Below are 24,061 nucleotides of genomic sequence, written 5' to 3'. Positions count from 1 at the left end.
CTCCCCCCGCGCAGGGCGCGTGCAGGGCGCCGCCGGGGCCGCGGCGTGTGCTGAAGGCCGCGGAGGCCGGGCGGCGGGCTGACGTGTCGGGCACGAGCGGCGGGGGAATTTTAAAGMTGCTGGAGTCAAACTGTGAGAAGGTCGTTGCGGCGTGGCACCGTCAGTGAGGCCAGGGGGAGCTCGGATGGGGAAGTTGTCTGCATTATTAATTTTCCATAATGCCGCATGCGTGATTAATTTTTAAGAAATTTGAGAAAATTCTTAGCTTGTAATTCTAGCTTTACTTTGGGGAGTCATCCAGCACCRTAACGTTATGGAAAGCCTCCTTCTCTCCCAATCCAATAATGCAAAATGATAGAAGGGAGAGCACAGACTGTCTTGCAAGAAACTGGACTAATGAAGCCTTACAAATTTAAATTTCACCTAAACTACTTCCACAGCCGTATTTCCTGCCCTGCTCCACCCAGCACCGACGACTTTCTGACTGGGAAGAGCTGCGTGCCACAGCAGGTCTGGAGCTGCACATCCGACGGATCGTGTCCGGGGCAGACCAGGATCTTTCACGCTTGAGTCCTGCCTGCCTTTCCCTCACTGAAAATACTGACTGGATCCCACTCTTCCACCCAGCTGCTAACTTTAATGAAGTTTGTAGGCATTTAACTATCTGTGAGATTTCTACCCCTTATCCATTGCATGGACAATGTGTTCAAAAGTCATGGGCAGACAGCACGGCCTCACGTGACTCATTTTCTTCTGAAGGAAGACTGAAAATAGAAACAGCATGTTACAGCAGCTGAATATGGTGGCTCTTTTAAAAATACTTTTTCCTCCCAAAAGTAAACGATGTGGCTGTAAGGATTAGCTATCATTTGGCCAAAATACTAATTTCTATAGACTGCCTAAAGATATTTAACTGCTATTCAAAATGCCTACACCAAGGTCTGTTTTCTTCACTTCTTGTGATGATATAAGATATTTTAAGAACTTGACAATCTCCTCTATAAGTACTAAACTCAATCTTTTCCTGCACCTATTTTCATATAATATTTCCTGTGGGCATTTCAGTTACAAAGATTATTTTATGTAGAAGTTGAATGCTTGGGATGTTATTTGTCCATAAAGCCACTCAAATGAAAATACATCAATAGTAGTGTTAAAAACAATAGAAAAAGTTATCACAAAGTTACACGTTATCTATTAAATTCATGTGATACGGATATCTCAAGGGTCATGATGAATCACGTAAAATTTATTAATAACAACCACCAATAATAWAAGGCTTATATGTACTAGCTGCCAAAAGCCCCATGTGCAATTGTGCAAACACAAAGGAAATACAATCCCCACCTTGAAAATGTTACAATCTGAAGTAATGGACAAAGCACAGGAACTATAAAACATAACAGTTTGGTAATATTTTTGTTTACATGCATTTTTGAATGTATGCATATTAGGAGGGGATTAGTAGTAAAAAAGGAGCAAGTAGAGAATACATGGAAAATAAGACTATTCACAGCTTTTCCCTGCTTAGTCACACAATCTGAATTTTGTACTTTTTGAGGACAGGTGCAGCCTAGGATTTCAAATCTTACCTCACACAGAGGTAAAATAGTTTTGTTTTGTTTTTTTTGGTAGCAGTGCAGAAGCTGTCTGAAAAGTTGCCAGGATCAGAAGTGTTTCACTCAACTGCACTCTAAACACTGTACATTATRTTTCTGAAAATGTTCCCCTCTTGTTGTAGTTCAAATATTAGCACTGCTGTCCATCACTGCACCAAAGACCTTCTCATCCATTGGTGTGATCCTGCCAAAAGAGCGAGTGCATCTACTGCTAGGAAAGGTTGCAGCTGGTCACTAGGAGCACTGGAGGAAAGGCCTAAGACCAGAGTTCAGTAGACAGAGGCAGATTTCCTGCACTGCAGATGKGCATGTTTGCAAACAATCACAAGTTTCAGTATGGTAATTAAACAAAAGATCMCAGATTTATAAACTAAACATGCCATTATCAGCCAAACAACGCTTAAACAACAGAAAAATATTAAATGGGAAGGTGTTGGGAAATGTAATTGCCCAAGGGTAAGAGAATTCCTTGAGGTGCAGCTAAGTTTGTTGTTCCTATTTAATCACTGAGTCTTCATGGTTTAAGCAGTTCATGTAACAAATCCAGATTTATCAGGTCTTCAGGAAGCTAACAGTTTTTGTATCTGACATTTCCCCTTCAGAAGACAAGTAGATCCAAGACTTCAGTATGACTTCAGCTGGCACAAGGCTAGAACACGAATCCTAGAGCGTTCAGTCGCACGTTAACTGGATCTGGCAGTATGTTGCTGTTTAAGCAGGGAAGTGAAGCCCAGCTCTGGAAGAGCAGAGAGCACACTGACAAATGAGCTGGTCCAGGTACAGTGCAAAGCAGTACAGGAACGGCACTGCAGAGTACCAGAACARTGCACAACTCGCAGACACATTACCATAAAATACTCCAAACAATTTACTGCTGAATCTAAGAATAATCTATCACTGTAAATTGCCGATTACTTTCTTAGAACCAGCAGGAGCACCAAGGAATTATGTAATTTTCTGCCTGTCTGAAGACAGGTATGATTACATCCTAAGCCATCCTGTTTTCAAGAGGCCCTTGGTGCTGAAAATGCCTTAAGCAATCTTAGTGCTTACCTATAGCTGTTACAAGATCTCAGTAAGGACAACTAAGGTTCTGTCCAATACAGTCTTACTTTTTATTTTAAGAAATTTTGTGAAGACATCCTCATTAATATTAATGAACTTTTACTATGAAGTTAATGTGCTATGCTGCGAGTATCAGATATTTAAGAATCTACCATTAGTTTCTATCTGTTCTTCAATCTGAGAAATTTCTCTTGTTAAGCAGGTCATCTTTCTCACTTCAGGGCTTCCACCTATTGCATTCTGTGAGCCCCGGTTCAGAAGGTGCTTGCATACTGCATTTACATATACTCATACAAAAATCACAAGTTGTTGAATTTGGGGAGTGAGAGGTGATTGCAAACAGCTTTGCCCTCAAAAAAGTACCACTGCGCAGCATTTAGAGTGTCTTGATACCGTTTTCACCATACTCATTAGATACACTATAGACTTCTGATTTTTACAGACTTTTGAAAAAAAAAGGAGAGCCTACTATGAAGCAAAAAGCAGTTTGTGAAGGAAGCTGCTGTTTTTAGAAAAAGTAAAAGAAGCTACAAAAGAAGGAACATTAGTCTCAGTATTAGAAACAGTTTTAAGCTATGTTAAGATAGTAACTACAGAAGATTGTGTCTAGCTGTACTATCACTTTCTCTTTCACTCTGAGCTGTTTAGTTTTAGCCCTTGATAGACGTACAAAAACTGAACAACACCAAGTGACAGCTGTTTGCAAATACAATGGTTTTTGGTATAACTTTATAAGCTACATCTTAGTCTCACTAGTTTGAGGTTCTCCCTTAAACAGCCTAATCTAACACTGTACTTTTCAGTGTTGGTATACTAAGCAATGTAAACTTGCATAGAAATTTATAAATTCAGAAGTGATTTAGCTTTACTTCAGCCTGTTTGTCAATTTGTTTATATATAGCAAAATGCATCTTTTTTATTTTAGGGACAATATGATGTCAAAGTTAACACTGCAGCTATTTTCTCAAAACTATTAGTTCGTTCTGTTTTCTACATTCTATCCCACTGACACATACTCGTCTGAAAGTCCTTCCAGGGCCAGCTGATCAGTACTGATCCCTCCCTCTCTCCCTCCCCAGGAAGTTGTGTAGCTCTGTTGTATCCTTGGCTTTTCTYGAAGCTTGCAGCCCTCCCTCCTCCCCATTAAGCTTGGTGGGCCTGGTTCAATTTTACTGTACTTGGCAGCATGCAGAGGGTCAGGATGCACCTGCTAACTTGCAGCACATGCTACTTCCTTGAGCTCAAGGTTCCAACTTGGCACTGTTCACAGAGAATATTTCATATCACAGTAGGCTATTCTTCTCTCCATCTCAGTGTACACATAGCTAGAGATTCACCGACATAAATAAATGCTACGCCTAATTAACCTAAAAACTATTCGTATACTGGGGAGGGGGAAATTTGTTTGCATCTTCTAGAAATTAATAAAGAAACTGAAGTGAAAGATTTTAGAGATGTATGAATAAACTGTTTTAAAAAATGCACTTCACAGGTTTTTACTTGTGTAGAAGTATTTAACCACAAATATCTGGTAAAGTAATAAGCCCATTAAATGAATTTGTACTGTGTATTGTTTGGTACAAGTGAATTACAGCTATCATGCTGACCCTTAGAACCATTCAAAATTATTTTTTAAAAGATGAAGGCACATGCAAGTATTTTTAACCGAACAGTTGATATCTATATTCAGGAGGTCTGCAACAGTAAAAGATTTATGAGCTATGGAAGACCAATAACAGTATATGGTCCTTTAGCAGTTTAACTTTTCCCCCAGATAACCTTTAATCATTTGCTTGATGCCTTGCTTAAAAAGAAACATACCTTTTTAAAAGCCTCAAACTAACATACAAGTTTATTTCAAAATTAAATGTCTGCCAAAAATTAGACATTTGCAATGATATTTTGCAATGTTGTTTCTGATATGAACTAATATGTTTTAGAAGTAAAACTTGAAGCTTAAGTTTCAGGAAAAATGTCATTTCTCCTATGATTCTAAGAACATTTGACCAGCTAACTCCTGATTTGTTTGGTGACAAATACAACCAGTATGTTATGCTGACAGCTATACAAAACATGAGAAATTTGCGCTTTAACCCACTGTAATATTATCAATATTTTAAACAGCTACAGCTGCAGCATTTGCATGTTTAGTGCCACACCAAGTTGAATTCAGTACCACCTAAACCCAAAGCAGCAGCTTAAAAAAAGAAAACATAAGTCAAATGATAAAGCTACATAGTTTAGTACATTAAAACAAAAACAAGGACAATGGTATTTGTATAAGGTTCCAAAAATATACAGACGGGGGAAAAAAATCACTGTACACAACTCTGAGGTTGTTAAAGTGACCAGAGAGACTGAACAGTGCAAGACATGCTTTTCCAGTTACAAGCTCAAAACAGAAGTGCAAAAGAAATTAAAGCTTTGTCTGATGTGATTTACCTTTTAGGATAAGGAAAGCTAGAATATTGTCATCRGTATTACAGAGAAATCTCCACACATCCCCCCCCTCCCTCCCCCCAACACATACACACAAAATAGTTTAAGTTTTTCCATAATACAGCGTTTCATTCAAATGGTGCCCCACTGAGCTTGGTTCCTGTAGGGACAGCTTGTCTAATACTTACTGACGTTGGCCTATGAATCAAAGTGACGCACAGGCAGCTTCTCAATTCTCAAGCTTTGGCTAACAGTACCTGCGATTTACAGGCAGTGAAAGTGGTGGATAGCCGGGCTCCAAACTCTCCTGCAACTAGCCTCGTAAGACCACCTCCTCGTAAGAAAGCAGTTGTGCTGAAAGCAGGTGCTAAGTTATGGCTGAGGAACAAAGATTTGCTTTATAGGTCTCTACTCTCTTCCAGAGTTAAGAACGACTTCAGGCAAGTGCTTTTAGCAGGCTAAGCAGTACATGCACCTATCCATGCAAATGTAGAATATGGCTCCCAAGACCTAGAACTAGGGTGTGTGCATGTAAAGACTGGATAGAAGGCCCTTCCTTGTAAGTTTACAAAAATATATAGCCAATACCATAGCTTAAGAAGTCAGTTTTACTCATTACATAGATCCCAAAAAAGTATTAACTACTTTTCAGACATTCCAGACAAGGTCACTTGTAACAAAAAAGGTCAAGTTCTCTAAAACAAGATTTAAAAAGTGGGTCTTTTCTTCAAGTGAACAGGACATCTGTTTGTAAGCTTAACTTTCTAGTCAGTTAAGACTGGATTTATTTAAGATTTTATGTGAATATATGCATAAACACAAATAAGTTTACTTTAAACACATCTGCACAGAAAAAAAGATTAACCCTTCAAAACATGATAGAGCAGGTCAGGTTAGTACGTATCTATTGCAAATCTTAAAGATCCTGTGAATTAGGCCCACCCAGACAGAAAGCAGGGGAAAAGTCTCAATGAAAGAAAATTACTGTTCAAGTCTAAGTGGTATTTTGAAGAGCCAGCAGCCTAAGTGACACCATGAAACTAGTCACAGTATCCAAACAAGCAGGGATCTGCTTGGGCTACTAAAGCAGTGTATCCTCCTGAAGGCGTCATTTACTCCCAAGTTATTTTCTGTTTCGAAGGCGTTTAGATTTCCTAGGACAGTCTACGGATTCAGCTGCCTTCCTCCGTTTTCTAGGAGATTCTTCATTTGAGCCAGAACCTGAGGAATTTCCTACTGCGCTCTCCATCACCTCTCGCAGTTTGCGTTCAAGCTCAGCCAATCGGGCATTCTGTTCACCTATGATTTGGGTTTGCTCTAGCAGTTTCTGATCTTGGTCTTGGAGTTGTTTCTGTTGTTCTTGCACTTTGGTGCGAAGCTCTGAGATTTCCCGCCTTAGCATCGTCACACCCGCACCGTTTGTTTTCACTTGCTGCTGGAGTTTGGTGACTTCCTGCCTCGAAGGGTTTTGCTTGGAGAACAGCTGCATTGTTGTTAGTGCTGCAGAAGGCCCTGGAACTTCAGAGAAAACAGTGATTTATTCTCTATATCTTTAAGACAGAAGTAGCAATTATCTCCCAGTTTTCATATCTTGCTTCCCCTACTCCCCAAACACGAATCTGAACACCGGCTGCAAGTTATGTGAACATGTAAACAGAGTGATAGTTATTTAAGCGTATAACAAGAGCATGTGGTATTTCAGGGCACAACTAGTTTAACTGAAATACTTAGATTTTCAGTAGGCTGGAAAACAGCTCATCATTCATTTTCTGCATATAAGCCCTCTTTTGCTGTATCAAAAGTTATGTGGAGAGATTATATTGTCAGCCAGACTTAATGTCACAGCTAAGTCAAAAAACTCCAACACGGCTATAAATAAGACATATTACAGAACATATAAATATAATTTAATACATTTCAATATACATTTCAATATAACAGTACAATTCTGCTGTCATAGTTGTACACAGGTGAAACTGAAATTTTGTGTTTTGGGGCTTGACAAGATATTTCAGTTTAACTTATTGTTTAGAAAGAAGAGATTTGTTTTCCCTGATCTTTTGCACACAGTCTGTTGCTCTACTTCTTGGGTCCTAAAACCATACCGGAGTTTGAGCTTAGGAATGTTGTTTTCGATAAAGCTCCTACAAATCAATGAGACTAATAGCTACTATATAATTTCACTCACTTTTTCTATCATAAGTTTCACTCTTCCAGGATGTAGTGCAAGTAAGATGCAACTTTTAAGCACTATGAAGAAAGAATAGTCTAGAACAGTCTTGAACAATCACTCTTCTCCCTTTTTTCCTTTAAGATACCAGCATAGTTACAGCTATCTGACACTAAAGAGTCGCTGTTAGATAGGTATGTTCTTCCCTCAACACATGATAAGTATTTTTATGCCATATAAAGTCTTGGGCTTGAAAAGTTGATTGACATCAACTATGGTTTTGGGCAACACTTCCTCACCTGAGAGACTCAGTGGAACTGAGGTATAATTAAGAGGCTATACTTAAGAAGTAATACATACACTTACAGCTAAAAGGATGGACAGGACATAGCAGAAACATCAAGCAGCTCCTACTGTTAGACCTACCATTTTTGCTTAAGTTGTAACTTTTTGTATGTTTGTTTGTGAAGTTATCCTTGCGGAGAGCTTATTTCACGATCTAAGGTTCTCCAACAGTGTGTGGAAAGAAGTTTTGTAGAGGGAAAACACTACAGTTCTACTAACCTTTTGCTTTGGCCATTAGATATGAGGCAACCACCCCAGACTTCGGTTCACATAAATTATGGAAACTGACAGGTTATACAAAGAACCAATTTATTGRTTTACTTGTAGACTGTTATTTTAACTGCTTTTTTCATATTACCCACAAGTATTTTGCTTGTTAGTGCATACATTAGGGCCCCAGGAAAGTAAAATAGCACATCCAAGTATGTTCTAGCTCTCTGTGCACTACAACAGCTTAGGCTGACTGTACTAAAAATAAGTCATCTTGAGTTGTCATCTCACGTGCCAAATTTCAACCAAGTGCAATGATAAAGTCTCATTCATTGGTGGCACAAAAGCGTTTGTTTAATGAATACACACTATGCATAATTATAACATACATTCAAGTGACCATTCTTTGGGTAGTACAAAGCCTCCTTAAATTTCAAGGCAAACAAATTTCATTTAACATTCTTAAGAAACAAGTATCATCGATATGTATGTAATGAAGCTCATGTTTAAAGAAGGGAGCTTTAAAAAGATGTGCTATGAGTTTTTAAAGAAAAAAAATAAATAAAACTTAACTATATGGTGGAATTAATACCTGGGGCAGCTCCTATGAGACGTCCTGATACATCTGACCCAGGCAGCTTTCTTTTCAGTATTGGAACAATCTTCTCATCAAAATATTCCATAGCCATGGAAGAAATGTCCCTTAGTTCTTGAAGAACTTCATGGGCTCTCTGAGGAGCTCTTGTAGAGTTTACATACCTTAGCACACGATAAATTTCATCGATTACCTAAAATATTTAATAAACATTAGGATTTTCTGATAAAGGGAAGACAAGATTATTTCAGATCACTCCAGAAGCTATAGCGTTGGTGTACTTAGGGGCTTTTACTACATAAGTATTACTCTTGCATATCACTCTGTACTTTAGTTTTATATCAGCTATTTGAAACGAAATGCTGTATTTTGTAGAGGCAGAAATGAAGTTTTTCATATATTAGAGAAAACATTCACTTGATATATCACAGCGATTCTCTTCAAACTCATGAACTACTGCTCATTGTGTGAGATATTAATTAGGAACATTTGTTTTACTACATCCATACTTGAATTCTGTATTATATAATCTGTATGCAGTAGAGTATACACATTTCTTTTTGGAGAACCTGAAGCAAGATCCTGGAAGCCACACTAACCACATCTGCAGAGCAGTCATTCCCCAGCCAATCATGAGGCATATGTAACATGTGAACAGAATAGCAAGAATTATCGTGCCACTCTGAAGAGCTGCAAATATATTACTTGAGTTCACTTGCATACACCTAAGATACTGCAAATCCAGATTAGGTCCAAAATATATTAATTATGAAATATTAATCCACAATTGGCAGAGAATATAAGCACCATCTTAACAGGCTTCAAAAACAAGCCCTTTGTTCAGGAGAGATACAGAGCCTTGCTAATTATGAATTATAGTCTGAACAGGTCAAAATAGGAGTGCTGGTCTCTTAATATAGAAACTACTGACATGATTAGTTCTTTTGTACAGGATTAAGAATGGCTGAAGAGTCTACTGAAAAATAAAGAYCTCAAGACCTAAGAATCATAGGTAAGACAACACAATTGCATTTTGTGTTTTAATAAAGGAAGCTTAGATTAAAAGTTGCAAGAGCTAGACTGATGACCAAAGTGTCTCATCACCCAGCAAGCATACAAAAGCGTACAGCAAGCAAGTACAAAAGTCTTCTCTAATCTTTTCCATGTTATAGCCTCTTAAAAATGACATCCTCAAAGCATTTTCCTGCTATGATCAACATAAAATCTTGCAGCAGCATTCTGTTATTGACCAGGAACCCTTACACAGTACGCTGAAACTCAAATCAGGATTCATATATTCTAACATGAATTCAGGTCCTGAAATTTCTGTAGCAGCTTCATTCAAATGAAGGTTTACTGAGGGGAGCAGGGCAGGTGGGGGAAACCATACACTGTAAGTAAACACAATGTCTGAAATTTGCTTGACCAGAAAGTTGTGAACTGATGACTGTGCTGAGAGCAGCAGTGCTACCGAACTAGTATACTAAATGAAGAAGAAAATAAAATCTTTTTAGCTGTTATATCTGAATACAAACAAGATCCTTATGACCCAGTTCCCACAAGGAAAATGGCTGGCAAGCTCACTTGCCCAATTCCTGCACACCCAAGGTCTAGCTTGACTACTGCCTTCCCTCCACTCCTGAAAAAAGCAATTAAGGCAACATTTCTTTTAAGAACTCCATCAGCATGCTAGTATCAAGAACTTCTGGAATGGTGTAAATATCAAGTCAAAAGAGAATACAGAAATTGTTACTCTTAATCTTACATTTCATGCTCACAGCCTATCCCTACTATACTGAAGGGAGAAATGTCTGCCATTCATCTGAATCCAACAGCTATCTTCTCAGTTCATCTCAGTGGCAATTCAGTTATATGCCCATGGAAAATTAATATCCACTTATCCAAACCTCATATGAAAAGAGATCAATGAATAGAGCATTAGGCTAATATTCACAGACTTGATTCAAACCTGAGCTCTACCAGTCTTCCTCAGATCATGACTGTGTCAATTCCCGTGTACACCTCTGTTTTCACAGCTTATAAAACTCTGATAGCTCTGACATACATCTCACTTAGATAATTTATATTTTATGTTGGCATAGTATTCTGAAATACCTCCAGTTGTTCAGTAGTAATAATATTAGCAAAGCTTATCTGTTTAAAACTAAGTTCATGTAGTGTACAAAAATACACCATTCATTTTAATACTAAACAGTATTTCCACATACTAAATATCTTAATTCAATTAATCTAACTCAGACCCCTAAGAAAGGTGCTTAAAGTCTTCCTGATGGTCTGAATCCTTAGTGTTGTACGCAGTCTGAACTACTACATCTTCCGATGACCTGGCCTCCAGTTGTTTTGTATAATTACAATTCAGACTTAAAACCTACGCATCCTCTATGCTTCTTGTAAAAGGATGTATATTCTGCAAGTCAAACATCAAAATTAAGAGATTTTAAGGGGAAACAGAAATCAAGTTAAGGAACTGATATTTAGATATAGTCTGGTTCATTCATTTCATACTGCCTTTTATAGCAGAGTTTTGGCTTGTGTGTTTGTAAGTATCCAAAACACAGTTCCAGATTATACGTACATTTTTTAGCCAGGACAAATTTACTTGAAGTTACGCTTTTTTTTTTTTTTTTTTTAAACACAGAGATATACATTTGCATAATACAGTTTACATTTTACCTTTCCAGGTATGAAGCAACAGAGATTGGAATCCACATACTTCATGAAAGTCATATTTAACAGAGAGAGTCTTGTTTCTACAGCAGCAAGGATGTCTGCATGACGAGCTAATGAATGATTTCTTCTTTCTGACTCCCGTCTAGGAGACAGACCATTAAGTGACACCGATTTAACAATCAGTCAACAAAATAGAACTGCAACAATCGCTCAATTTCATTCTTAAAAACCTTTTGAGGTTTGAAAATGTAACCACTTAAATTAGCTCTGTCTTTATGGAAAAGCTGATAAAGATAAGAACCAGACAGTAACAGCGTAGTATACTTTCTTAGACAACATTTGTTCCCTGAATAATTACTACAAGTTTTATGTGATCCATATACTCTGTATGTAATTTAGGACACTATTCATAAACAAGCTTTTAGTACTAACTAGCAGTAGACACTGAGTCAGTATAAATATTTTATGGCCCCATATTCCTACAGTTAGTACTTCAACACAATTGACACAAATTAAATATATTACTGCTTGCTACTAACTTTAAGTTGAGATATAAACATTTCTGACAAAAGATCTCAACATTAGTAGCATTTAGTTTCTTTACCCTGAGAAATCTGATGGGACAGCAGGAGATGCACTTATTCACTGAAAGGGGGAGAAAAGACATTGCTTTAGAATGAACCTTTAGTTCCCCGTAATGCTCACTTGTCAGACCCCCTCCTCTTCCCCAGTTCAATCGTTGGCACTGAAGCATCTTGCTATTTTAAGCAGAGTTATAGGTAAGTCATCAATGAAGGCAGTCTGTCTTGAAAAGGAATGGCATTTACCCATTCCAGAACAGCTGAGTAATACAGGACCTTTCTTTTCTCTGTTTAAAATACCAGAGACACTTTCCAAAATTCCAGCTCCCGGTGTACTAAAATTACATTCATCCACACCATTATTTTGTAACTAGATCTTAGGTTTAGGTGCTTTTGGAAAACAAAAGAAATTAAAACAAATATGATTCAAATTTTCAGGATATATAAGCTATATAGGCAGCAAGAGATTCCTTTTTAGTATTATGCTTAAAATAAGCTAACTGCTTTAGGTTTAACTACAGTTTTAATTGGTACATACCTTGGAAGCTGAGCTTTAACTTGCTTTTGACACAAGTTGTGGTATCTTTCCACTTTCAGAAATCCCTGATTTAACATTCGCTGGCAAACCAAGTCCATTCGCTTACAAACCTGTATTTAAGTAAAAAGAATAAATTAAGTCTCAAATAAGGCCAAAAGTCACTTTTACTGTTATCTCAACCATACATGCTGAGTAGTACAAGATTCTCTTAGCTATCAGTTTTTCCTCCTTTTCGAGAAGCAGAAATTGCAGTTCAGCATAACACATCGCCATCTCTAACAGTGATCAGGAAATCCCCCAAAGAAACAGCTATGTTCCGTGAAGCTCATAAACTAATCTCCTGACACTGCCTAAGACAATAGGCTGAATCCCACCCTTATGTAAGCAGATATAATTCCTCTCTGATTTTAATGGAAGTTGCAACAATCTGTGCCTGGGTTTGAGTGTGGCCTCCAGAGGGATTCTAGTAAAGTTAATATTTTGTAGTCTCAAAAATAAATCCTACAAACAAGAAATCACAGTGATTTTAGTTCAATATTTAGGGTTTATGTTTCTCAAGACAACAAGAATTAAAATTAAAAACTTACACAATAAAGTGCAAGGGAAATAAGATAACTTTTCTTATAAAAAGTCTTTTCTCCTCTAATGGATTCCTTTATTTGCTATGTTGGATACCAATAACCTCAATTTTTGCACAGCTTTAGGGAGAAAGGCTGTTAATAGCTGCAGAARAAATAATAAGCTGATAAATTTAGACCTTTACAAAGTAACCAGTGACAAGACAAAGTCAATGTGTAAGAAAGGTTAAAGTACTTGCAATTAGTAGTTCTGAAGAGGCAAGAACTTAGTGAACCAACTCTGTCCTTTTTAATTATTGTTATTTTTTGTACAAGAGTATAGACTACTCCCGATGTGATCACACTTACGATGGATTCTTTACTTTTATTTTAAACAGACACTTCTTCCCCTCCATACACTACTCATTTCATAACTTTGAAGTCTACATAGTTCTATAGCTTGAGGAAGAAGATGCTGACCTTTCCTTGAAAAGTCTGCAATTATTTTCTCTTTCTATGGAAGTCACTGCTTGAAGATGATCTACTTTCTGTGAGTCTTTCTGCAGTCATAGCATAGCTTCTATGAGCAAGCAATAACCCTTTCAAACAGACCTGTCTTAACAGACGATTAAGTAATTGCTGTCAATCTGTCTGTTCCTTTGTAGTAGATCCTCCTTGTTAACATAAATGATCAAACATAAATGATCAGACGGGCTAGCTGCAGAATCTCAGCATGCTCCCCCCCTCTCTCCCCCATTCACTAGAATCAGTTAAATTATTTTCAGTGTAGAAAAAATAATGCTGGTCCTTCAGTTACAGGAAGGAAGAAATTGTCACATTTCTTCCAAGATATTAACTGCATTAGTGATGCCTAGATCTGATATGGCTTTTGAGTATAAAACTTARCAGCTTATTTCAGTTCTAATGATAACAAACCTCTAAACTAGGAACTGGTACCTGCACAAAGGCTATGGTTGACTATGCAATTATTCAGCACAAGAGAAAAACAAGCCTAGATACATTATTAAGGGCAAATACAGTAAAAATAAAAAGAGCAATTATAATTATGTTTATACTGACACCTGGTGGCAGAAAGTACCTTCCAGTGTGTTGAAGCCCTCCCACATCTGAGGCAGTAGGCCTCAATGGGTAAAATGAACTGCACTAGGTTTTTAAATATTAGATTTTCTAATCTCACTCATTTGGTTAAGCTTCTCAGCAACTGTTTGAGAGAAGTTAAGAATTATTTACACCAATTTCTGGACACTATTCATATTTGTGCCAATAATCAATCTAGAACCCAATGCTAAACAGACCACAAGTACCACCAGAAAACAAAAGTGCTTGCCTACAACGTATTTTACCAATCACCCCTTAATTCTCATCTGGTTCCTGATGACATCATTTAAAACCATATGGCACCTCAAGTTATAAGAACAATATACTTGTATTAGATTGCATAGTCAGCACTCAYACACAGAGTAGCATCACCACACTTAAAAGCATTTATTATTAGTCCAAGACAGTTTCTGATTCTAGCTATTTCAATGGACCATAAGCAAGCCAAAAGTTTAAATTTATTCATGTTTATATTTGCCAGTTTTTGCGAATCTTTTCTTATTGTAGCCTAAAGCCAAGAGAGCCCAAGTTTCCTCAAATGTCAAGTCCAACCAGAAGACTCTGTTCAAATTCCTATGTTAAAGAGTTATTCCAGGACCACATGAAGAGTAGAACTAAAGTTGGTTATGATGGTGACTATACAGTATAACAGTTTCTAAAGAAGAACAGATTTTCCACTTCATTTGCAAATAGACTAAACTGGCACAATCTCATCGAGGATTACCAGCTTCCCTGTCCTCAAGCATGTGTTATTTCTCCCAAGCTTCACTAACAGATGACCGGTATCAAGACAGAAGGTAAAATATATTGAGGTATTTTGATTCAATACATATTCTTTTGCTTTGGTAGTCAGAGGCCACACAGAGACCGCATTTCATAATGCCTTTCTGGGGCGAGGTATAAGTAAGTGACAAAACGTTGATGACTTCAGCAAGAAGCCTTAAAATAGAAGTGCCTGTAAATCCAGATTTACTGAAACTGCGAGAAGATTAAAACTGTGCTGTCCAAAGGATATCAGTCTTTTTTCATGGTCTGGAGAAAAAAAAGTGCAAGTTTGCAGCAGAATTTAAGACACTTGTTACATGTGTCCAAATCCAAGACAAACTTCTCTTCAGAGAGTACATGGAGGCAGTTACGGATTATTTGTGTCTCATCATCCTTGCTGTGGTAAGAGCCTGAATGGAAGTGCATTTCCAGGCTCAGATATGTGAGTGAAAAGAAACTGGAGTATAAGGATTTCATTACTATCCCACTCTGAAAGCATCCAGCTCTCATCCTCTTGGCTAAGTGTATCTTTAAAGAGAATGTTAAAACAGCACAAGTTTGTTCTACTGTTTTAAGACAACTGGCAAAGGTTTGCAGCTGCATCATCACTACTGCAATCCATTAGATGGTATCCAAGCTCCAAATTGATGTTTAAAACAGAATCCTTGCCTAGAATCAGCATTACTCAGCATTTTCAAAGGTTGTGTCTCAGAATTAGGAGTGCCTCTTCCAGACACAGATGTCAGCATATTTAATAGAAAAAAGTTACATACTACTATTTATCAGTGGAATTTAAAGTGCTTTACAGAAAGCGGTTTCAACTCCATTTTACAGGCAGGGAGTCAGAGGCATAATTAAGTGAATTTGATGTAAWATGAATAATGCATAATTAAGTGAAATGACTTGTTCCAGGACAATGGCAAAGCATGAATGAAAACGTAGAGTCATTCTCTTATCCAYGATATAATGTTTCCTATAGAAGAGACTGAAAGACAATGTTTTTCTCTCAGACCTATAGTATTTTAAATAATCTTTTATTATGTGATTTTCTCAAATTATTTGTCCTTCTGCCTTCCAATAAATTAGTTAACTCAGAACTGCTGTACAGTCACTAAAACATAGTAAAAAATTCAGTGCCACTGTACAATCCTTAGAAAAAGCATAGTAAAAGAAGCTTTCGAAAGCTGGAAGGTGTGCTAGCTTCCTTATCAGCAAGCATACTAGTCTGTAGCTTGGCCAGAATGTTACAGATTCAGACATAATGACAAAATCTTTGGGGTTTTCAGATTTTTCTGTGTTTCTCTTAGGATAACATTTGGGAAGAAGTGAATGAAGCAAATATTTGAAAGGGCAGAGAGTCAAATGCTGCTGCTTTCCTCTCATTCACTTTATGCGAACAAAAGTTTGAGAACTCAAGATTTGCATTAAGGCATAATTTCAGACATGATTGCATTCTGAATACCTACTTGTTTAGTCTCCATTAGTTTAGATCTACTTCTCTGCTTAACCAGTCAGCTGCTTCATTTATGCTTTTAAATGCAGTAACATCAGGAATAGCAGAAGGCATTATGCCCAGTGAAGTATAGCGAGTGCTTCCTTGTGCAGGGAGGGGACCATGGTCTTGCCTTGCCTGGAGGCAATCATCAAAAGCAGGAAACGTTCTTTACTTCGTCCTTTAGCGACAGAAAAAGACTTACGGATCTTTAGCCTTAGATTATGCTCATTATGCTCTGTATAAACAATATAGGTTCCTATCTTTATTTTAATCTGAAAACTTGCTAGTGTTTTATGTCCTCCCACCTAGCCAACTCCTCTGTCTGTCTTCTTGCAAGCAGTCTAGCTTCAGTACTAGTTCAACACAAGGATTTCGTACAGACCAGTCAACTAGGGAGACCCAGAAAAAGATTAGGACATCCATTTCCTGCAATGTTGGGATTCAGAGAGTGCACTGAAAGTGATCGGTTTAGGCAAGCCAAATTTTGTGCCAATACATGATTAAGTTTTGTTTAGGTTGGTTGATGTCCTGGATCATCTCTTCCTTCCCCAAGACACTTTAATTCCTTAGAACGTGGCATTCCATGTGATGATAAGGCTGCTTTTGAGCACATTTTTAATAAGCGCATGAGACATAAGCAATTTAACTCCTGTCATTCAGTTAATTCGCTCCTGCAGTGCATCTTTAGCAGAATACTACTCAGTATCAGATATATTCATTCACCTTAAGTAGCTCAAGTCAATTTTCAAAAAGAAGAAGCATCTACTGACTGTGTGCAAGACAGATCTTAGTGCAGAAGTATATGAGTGTCTCCTAAGTCTAATGGTAGCCTTTAAAAATCTGAAAATGATGAACTTATACCTAAGCATTATTATTTTTAAATGCTACCTTAACTCCAGRCACTGTTGACAGAGACTTAAATAAAACATCTAGTCTATTAATTCCTGTTTACAGCCTTCAGTGAAATGCCAAAAGAACATTTTTAGTTTTGAATGGCCACCTGAAAGACTCCACTGATCAAGTGCAAGCAGTTATGAGTTACACTTTTGACTAGATCAAATTAGAAAGGCTGTAGTTCCTTACATCAGCGCTGGCTAACAAAGGTGTCCTTTCTTCTCAGAAGTTGTTTCATAATGCCTTCTGATATGTAAAGGTAAGTAAGAAATTTGATGGAGATTAAGCTTCTTGGTTGTCACTGAATAAGAAATTAGAAATGTGAGAAGACCAATTGTACAGTTTTCTTCATTTTGCATCCAGTATTGTTCCATGTGTGTCTAAGTCTGTATTTATCCAGTCTGGTTTTGCTTGTTTCTGAAACTTCTGAAAGTGGCGGTCTTTTTCCAGAAAGTTAACTCAGATGTGCTACAAGAGAGAGGTGTTTCTCTTTTTAAGGGGTATGCAGAGTTAAACAGCTCTTTTAATGATTAAAACCACCATCTTTCCTATTCTGAATTTCATTGCTGTCAAAGCATTGCTTACAAACATAGACTTAGCTTTACAAAAAGAAAAAGCAAACAAAAACCCCAAGAAACCCAATGGCCAACTAGCAATAGTTTCCACAGGTATTACCATTTATAAAATGCAACAGGAAAGTTGCAGCAAAGAAGGGTAGTGTCTMGTGTTGTAATGTAGACCATACAACACTAAGCATATCTAAACAGTACATGTACTTTTCTTTCCCCTCATTCAGCCTGTAAATCCTCAAAGTGGAGGCTGCAGTCTGAAAAGGCAGTACTATTTTTTCCCCCCAGCAGATCTACTACCTACTCTCACAGAGAAAGCAAAGAAAATCCCCATCTTTTGAGATCGGTTGATTGGCAGCATGCTAGAATTTGAGTATCAGCGTGCTTGGTGCAGTATAAGAACAGGGTTTCTGACTGAAGAGCTTTCAATTTAAAAAGTTAGTGTCAGGATGCTACACTTCAGGTTGCTGATCCAGGACACATGTAGCATGCAGAAATATGCTTGTAATATTAGCCCATTTAGACTAATCTATGTTCTTAAAATAGAAACAGCATAGTGCACGCAAATTTATTGGAGGTTACATAAGCCTTGTATTAATTCCCTCACTACTATTCCATTTGTGACCTCATAAGAAATTCAGCAAGAGAACAGTTTATCATATTATGTCACAGTTTACATGAGGCTCCTTATGCAGGCAGGCAGAGATTGATATACACTGATCTCCTTAGCGACATCTCTGACACCTGAGCTTTTCTGACATTATAAAGTTTGTAGGTAGAGGTAATATCTTTTATTAGATCTACGAGCATGACTGGAAGAAGCAGGCAGCCTTTCAGGCAGACAAGGGCTTTCTTAAGTCTTCTTTTTTGCCCCACATTTATTTCTAGATAGGGTACGGTCCTTGGAGCAGCAGTCTCATCTCCTACACTTGTAGGCTTAAGCTCTATAAGTAAAAATAAATACATACATGAGACACAATACACTAGTCCCCCAGGATAAGCAGCCACTGGGAGAAATAAGTCTTCAGCAACCATATGATTTTTATAAGGCGTGAAGGGAATGAGAGGCCTAAGAGACGGCAAAAATCCATTAGGAACAAGCACAGAGACATACCCGCACACCCCCCTCCGCGTCTCGGCGCTGGAGGGCGGGGTGGCAGGCGGCAGAAAGGGCCCCTCGGCCCCTTCCCCGGCGGGGGCGGCCGACACCTTCCCGCGCCGCCGGGGGCCGCTCCCGCCCCGAGGCCGGCGGGCTCCCCCCGGCGGCGCCCCGCGCCCGCCTCCCTTCCCCGGCCCCTACCAGGCGGAGCTGGCTCGTCTCGTCGTAGGACAGGAAGCCGAGGATGCTCTCGATCGCCACGATGGGCAGCCCCACGAGCGTGTTGCTCTGAGGCGGCTGCTCCAAGGGCGCCGGGGCCCCCTGGGGCTGCGGGACYGGGGGCGGGGAGAGCCGCGCCGAGCCCATGGCGCCGCCTTCCCCCTCCGACAGGAGCCGCTCCTCCGCCGCCGCCATCTTGGGGTCTGTCCTTCCTCCGCTCGGGGAGGGGAGCGAGACTTCCTGTGACAACACTTCCGCCCCTTGTGAGCCAGGCGGGGCGGGGCGGGGCGCGAGGCCACGCCCCCGACGCGCCCCTGGGGGGCGGCAGAGCGCGGGGGCGGGGCCGCGCCGAGGCCGTTGGCCGTCGGCCGTTGGGCTTGGCGGAGGGGAGGGGTCGCTCGGGGAGCCTCGTCCCCAAAAGGGGGTACGCGGGGCTAAAACACAGGGGGGAGTGGAGGGGGCTCGACGGTTGCCCCGAGCGGTGGGGAACACGCACAAAATAGCAGAATTAAAGCTATGAAACTGGGGGACTCGTTGTTGCCAAATGTGCTGGCGGGTAAACGTGAAAGTAGGTTTTAAAAGGACGGCTGGCCTGATAACGGGGTCCGGGTGTGCCAGCGACACCAGGAGCTCCCGAAATGGGTTGCTGGACGAGAGGATGCCTCAAGGGAAACACCACTGCGGGTCCGGCGCGGCCCTTACAYCCGTGCCATAAGCAACCGCCACAGGCCGTGCTTGGGAACGGGACACTGAGTTCAATAAACCTGTAGCCTGAACCCACCTAACTGTTGTTATTGTGCGTTAGTCCTGCACTGGCCGTCGTAAAGCTACACATTTGGTGTTTCTTACTCTGTGGAAGGAGAAGCAAGAGTAGGGCCATCAGAGGATGCTGTAGGAATTGTGCGCAAAGCACCTCTGAAAATTTAATAGCTGCCGAGAGGTCCAGTCACTTTTGTTCGAGGACTCAAAAGAGCTCCCTCAGCTCCACAGGAATAGCGGCGGTGGCGCAGAAACGGCTGCAGCCAAGGCAGGTGAGGCTGAATTTCAGTGAGCATAGGGAAGAATGCCTCTGTAACCCTAACGTGAAGTGCAGCTGCATTATTCTTAAAAATTGAATCGAGGTCTTTATTGTGCGTACAATTTTTGAGAGGGTAAACACCCCCCTTTCATTTCCAACCTAAATCTCCCTGGATGGGACGCTCTGTGGGTGAGGCTTGCGTGTGATGAGCTTGCTGTGCTCTGGCTGTGCGCAGGCCCTGGGATCAGCCATTGGGGATCAGAGCCTGCTGGCAAAAACCAGGGCCTGCCGCCCTGCTAGCTGGGACATTATTGAGGAAGCAAAAGGCCTAGAATGAAAGAAATTCTGCTCTTTTATTTGCCTTTAACCCTGTAAATTAAGTTTCCTGGATATCACTGCTGTATCTGGAGTAGCAAAGGGACGGGGTGAGACCTCGAGCTGTTTCTAGAACATTCCCCATTGCCTCTGTGTGCGGTCATGGACTCTGACATCGTTGTTTCATTTTAATGCCATTTTAATCTGGCAGAATTTGGTACAGCTGTTGAAAAGTATGGTGCCAGTCTCCTTTTGTCCTCCGCCGCATGTTTTTACTTCTGCGTTTGTGTCAGTGGTGTTGAGTGCGCGTGTTTGATGAGGGAACTGATGCTGCTGAAAACTGACTGCCCAAAGAAAATTCCTACGTGAATGCTAGAAGTGACAGGAGCAAAGGTGTGGGGAAAAGCAGTAACAGGGTTGGGGAGGAGAATGGGACCTCGTGTTGCACCACCGGCACTGGGGTAGTCTGCCTTTAAATTCTTGTAGGAATAAAGCATTGGCTGCCTGCAGATTCCCTGGAGATTTTTTCAGCTAGGCTGCTACTTTTTGAAGGTTTATCTCAACATGGTGTAACTCCCCCCTTTCCCCGAAAGCCTACCTGGAACCTCTCTCTCAACATGTTTGCAACTGGGAAAGAATTTACTTGGGAGTAGGAAAAAAGCAAGGGTAAGCCTTCAAGTGTGTCACCCTAATGGCACTCCAAAAATGTGGACTGAAATTAATATTTCCTTTTTGGGAGGAGAACACTGTGTGCCTTGTATGGATTTGGAAGTGTTTTGCTCCCCCTCCACCTCATTAATGCTGCTGTAAAATGATCTGGCTGTCTTAGAACAAGGGTTTTTTTCCTGTTTGCTTTCAGGATCTGATTGCCTTCCACATGCATTCTCAGCAGTTTAAAACACACTTATGAGAATTCTTCATAAATTTATGGCTTGGCACACAAAGTTTGGCCTGACAGTCCATTAATGCTTTAAAAGCAAGTGTTTCTTTTCCTCCTTCTTAAGCATGTATAATTTAAAATAGCTTGGAGAATGCTTTTTTGTTCTAGCATGTAATTCAAGGCATTTGAGTTGTTAAGAGACAGGTTCATAGTTAATATAAAAACTATATGTTATTAATACTTAACAAGTATATTAATATTAATAAGATGCATATTATATATTTTCTATTAGTAGTTGTAACACATGTATAGCTTTTTAGTTAATAAATCTGTTTTAGTAAGTAAGCTAATTCTATGAACTTCCAGGTTCTGATTCACATTGTTGTACAGTTTATCTTATGTCATTTTGGGGGCATTTATATTAATCTAGCTTGTATTAATTAGCAAAAACACACATCACGCTTACGTGCACAGAATCCCGATGATAGATCTGCTTGTGGCTTTTCAGTTGCTATTAGGGATAGTGAGAAGCCAGATAACTTAATAATAGCTCCTGAAAGGGATGATACAAAGTTATTTAGATTCTATTGTGTGTCAAGTAACATACAAAATCTATAGTCAATAATTACAGCTAATGCAGGATATGTAACTTTGTTTGCATTATTTGGGTTACGACTCATTTAGATTTCTGCAGTGCTTTTAAGATTAAAAAAAATAATGAAATAGTCTTAGTTCTAATTATACCATGTCATAATGATAAGTATGTTTGGACTGAATATTTGGAGAACATTTCAGTGACTTCCAAGAAAGATGTTAGAGGAAATGCATTATTTTGCCCCTTTAAAACAAAAGCTCTCATAATCTTATTTATTGGGGGGGGGGGGAGAGGGAGGGGAGAAACTCTGATGCCCCTGTACTTTGGACTAGGAATACGAGATTTGGAAGGAAGGCCCCATGGGCCAAGGATGTGTGTTTTGCTTTCTTTGTAATATGCAAAATTTTGTGGGGTCACACACCTTTGTAAAATCTCAGTAACTGTCTTAAAATTGGTCAGTGAAATTCTTAAATGTGTCTGTACTGAACAGATTGAGCCTCTCACAGCTGCTACATGCTTGTAAGACCATATGTATGTCATGCTCCCAAACCGATTGAGTATGGTCCATTCAGGACAGCAGGGGCTGTGTGAAATTTTACTGAGAGTAAGGAGAATATTTCCTGTGTACTTGTTGTTGTGGCAACCAATGCCAAGAAGGCATGATGAAGAGGAAGGAGTTTAGCTCAAATACAAAGAAAGCTGTAAACATCAAATGTAAGGATGGAGAAGAAATTGAGTGAAGAGGAGAAAGTGAGAAGCAGGAGCTAAGAAGTGGAAGTCTGGCAAGATGGGACTAAAGGGAGATCTAGCGGCAGAAGTTGGAGATGAAGGAAGGTGTGTAGCTAGGTCAAGAACTGTGATGTTAATGAGGAATAGAGGAGCAAAGAGGAGTAATGTGCTCAAAAACTGAGGATAAGAGCAGAAGTTGGGTGGGAGGAGAACAGATTTGTTTTATTAACTTAGTTTAAGCAACAGAAAAACAAAAAAGAACCCACAAGGCAGGTTTTCTTATCTGGGGTGGTGACAGTTTGCTCACTTCATGAATCTGAAGTTTTTTTTAACAGGTGCTGAATTTGAAAGAGGACCTATATATTGGAACAGCCATATTTTTGTGCAAGCTGGTGGACACTGAGGCCAAGTAAAGTCTAAGGTGAAAATCTAATGCAGAAGTTTGGTGCCAGGCCAGATCCAGACAAAACACGGGGCCTGATTTTGTTTATAACAGAGAGCAGTGGCATCTGGGGATACCCAGGGACAGTGACTTTTGAGCCTGAAGAGAAGGAAGAGACCTATAAGCAAGCTGTGGAAGATCAAACAGACAAGAGTTTGTATTCTGGCCTGTTTGGATCTCCCACAGCTTGCATATAGGTCTTATAGGTCTTGCATATATAGGCATAACACAAGAACTGAAAAAAATAGCTGTATTAAAATTTCCTTTCAAAATGTTCTTAACAAACATAAGCAGGAGTGTAAATTTCCAGATTCATGTTTTGCAACTAAGACTGATGGTGCTTTTGATTTTTTGGTGCTTTTTGTTACTTGCTGTAACAAGTGCCTTAAAACAGTATTTATTGTCACGTGGAGTCATAGCTTCAGATATGAATGTAAGCCCGGTTTAATTAAATCAATATAAATATTTAAATGGGTCCTTTGTAGTTTAATCAGTTTGGGGCCCAGTAGTGCTGTGTGTTGTATTAAAAAGCTGATTGAGATACCACCTCTAAAATACACATCTACCTCTAAATTTATTCGTAATACTGTACTATATGGTATTTGATAGTAATAATAAGATTGAAATYTTATTATCAAGATAGATCTTACTATCAAGATAATAAAAATAAGATGGAATAATAAGATCAAGAGGGACAAGAGTATGAGTCTCACTTGCAAATGAGAGGTAATGGCAAAAGGAGGACAGGTAAAAGACGGTGAAAGAAAATACGTTCTCTGTAACTTTTCTCAGCTAAAACTGTGGGGACCAGAATGATCTTGACTAGTTGCTGTAGACTAGGCATGTTGCACAGTCAGGCGTTTGTTCAATATGGTTTTCTGTTATAAGTTTTAAAAAAAGATTTAACTGAAAGTGCATTCAACCCCAAAAGAAAGTCAGGGTTTGTAGAGCTGTAACATATTTATTCAGCGAACTGATGTATTTAGAGGAGAAAAAAACCAAGGTTTCAGACAAACAATCTGTCTTTTCTTGGGGTCAGAATACCTTCCTCAAAAGAGAATTGCAGGATTAAGCACTGGATAGCACGCTGTCTTTATCAGGTTACATATCCT

At 39.4% G+C, this 24,061-nt stretch overlaps 1 protein-coding gene across 2 annotated transcripts; it reads right to left on the bottom strand.

The window, feature by feature from the left end:
* Positions 1–1,228: 1,228 nt before the first annotated feature.
* Positions 1,229–19,198, bottom strand: FBXO28 (F-box protein 28). Of its 2 annotated transcripts, XM_026060420.1 has the most exons (7): positions 18,953–19,044; positions 17,273–18,596; positions 16,161–16,367; positions 12,254–12,363; positions 11,138–11,276; positions 8,441–8,636; positions 6,021–6,641 (listed from the first exon to the last, which is right to left on the bottom strand). In XM_026060420.1, exons 3-7 carry the CDS (start codon positions 16,173–16,175, stop codon positions 6,247–6,249), a joined length of 855 nt encoding a protein of 284 aa, XP_025916205.1. In that variant the 5' UTR covers positions 16,176–16,367; positions 17,273–18,596; positions 18,953–19,044; the 3' UTR covers positions 6,021–6,246. The 2 variants fall into 2 exon arrangements, with proteins under 2 accessions (XP_025916204.1, XP_025916205.1); XM_026060419.1 differs by lacking the exons at positions 16,161–16,367; positions 17,273–18,596 and having other exon boundaries at positions 1,229–6,641; positions 18,953–19,198.
* Between the last annotated feature and the right edge of the window lie 4,863 nt (positions 19,199–24,061).

This window comes from Apteryx rowi, unplaced genomic scaffold (genome assembly GCF_003343035.1).
Source record: "Apteryx rowi isolate R43461 unplaced genomic scaffold, aptRow1 scaffold_169, whole genome shotgun sequence".
Lineage (NCBI taxonomy): Eukaryota > Metazoa > Chordata > Aves > Apterygiformes > Apterygidae > Apteryx > Apteryx rowi.
Note: the sequence above shows the minus strand (reverse complement) of the source record. Positions and strands in the feature narration are given on the sequence as shown.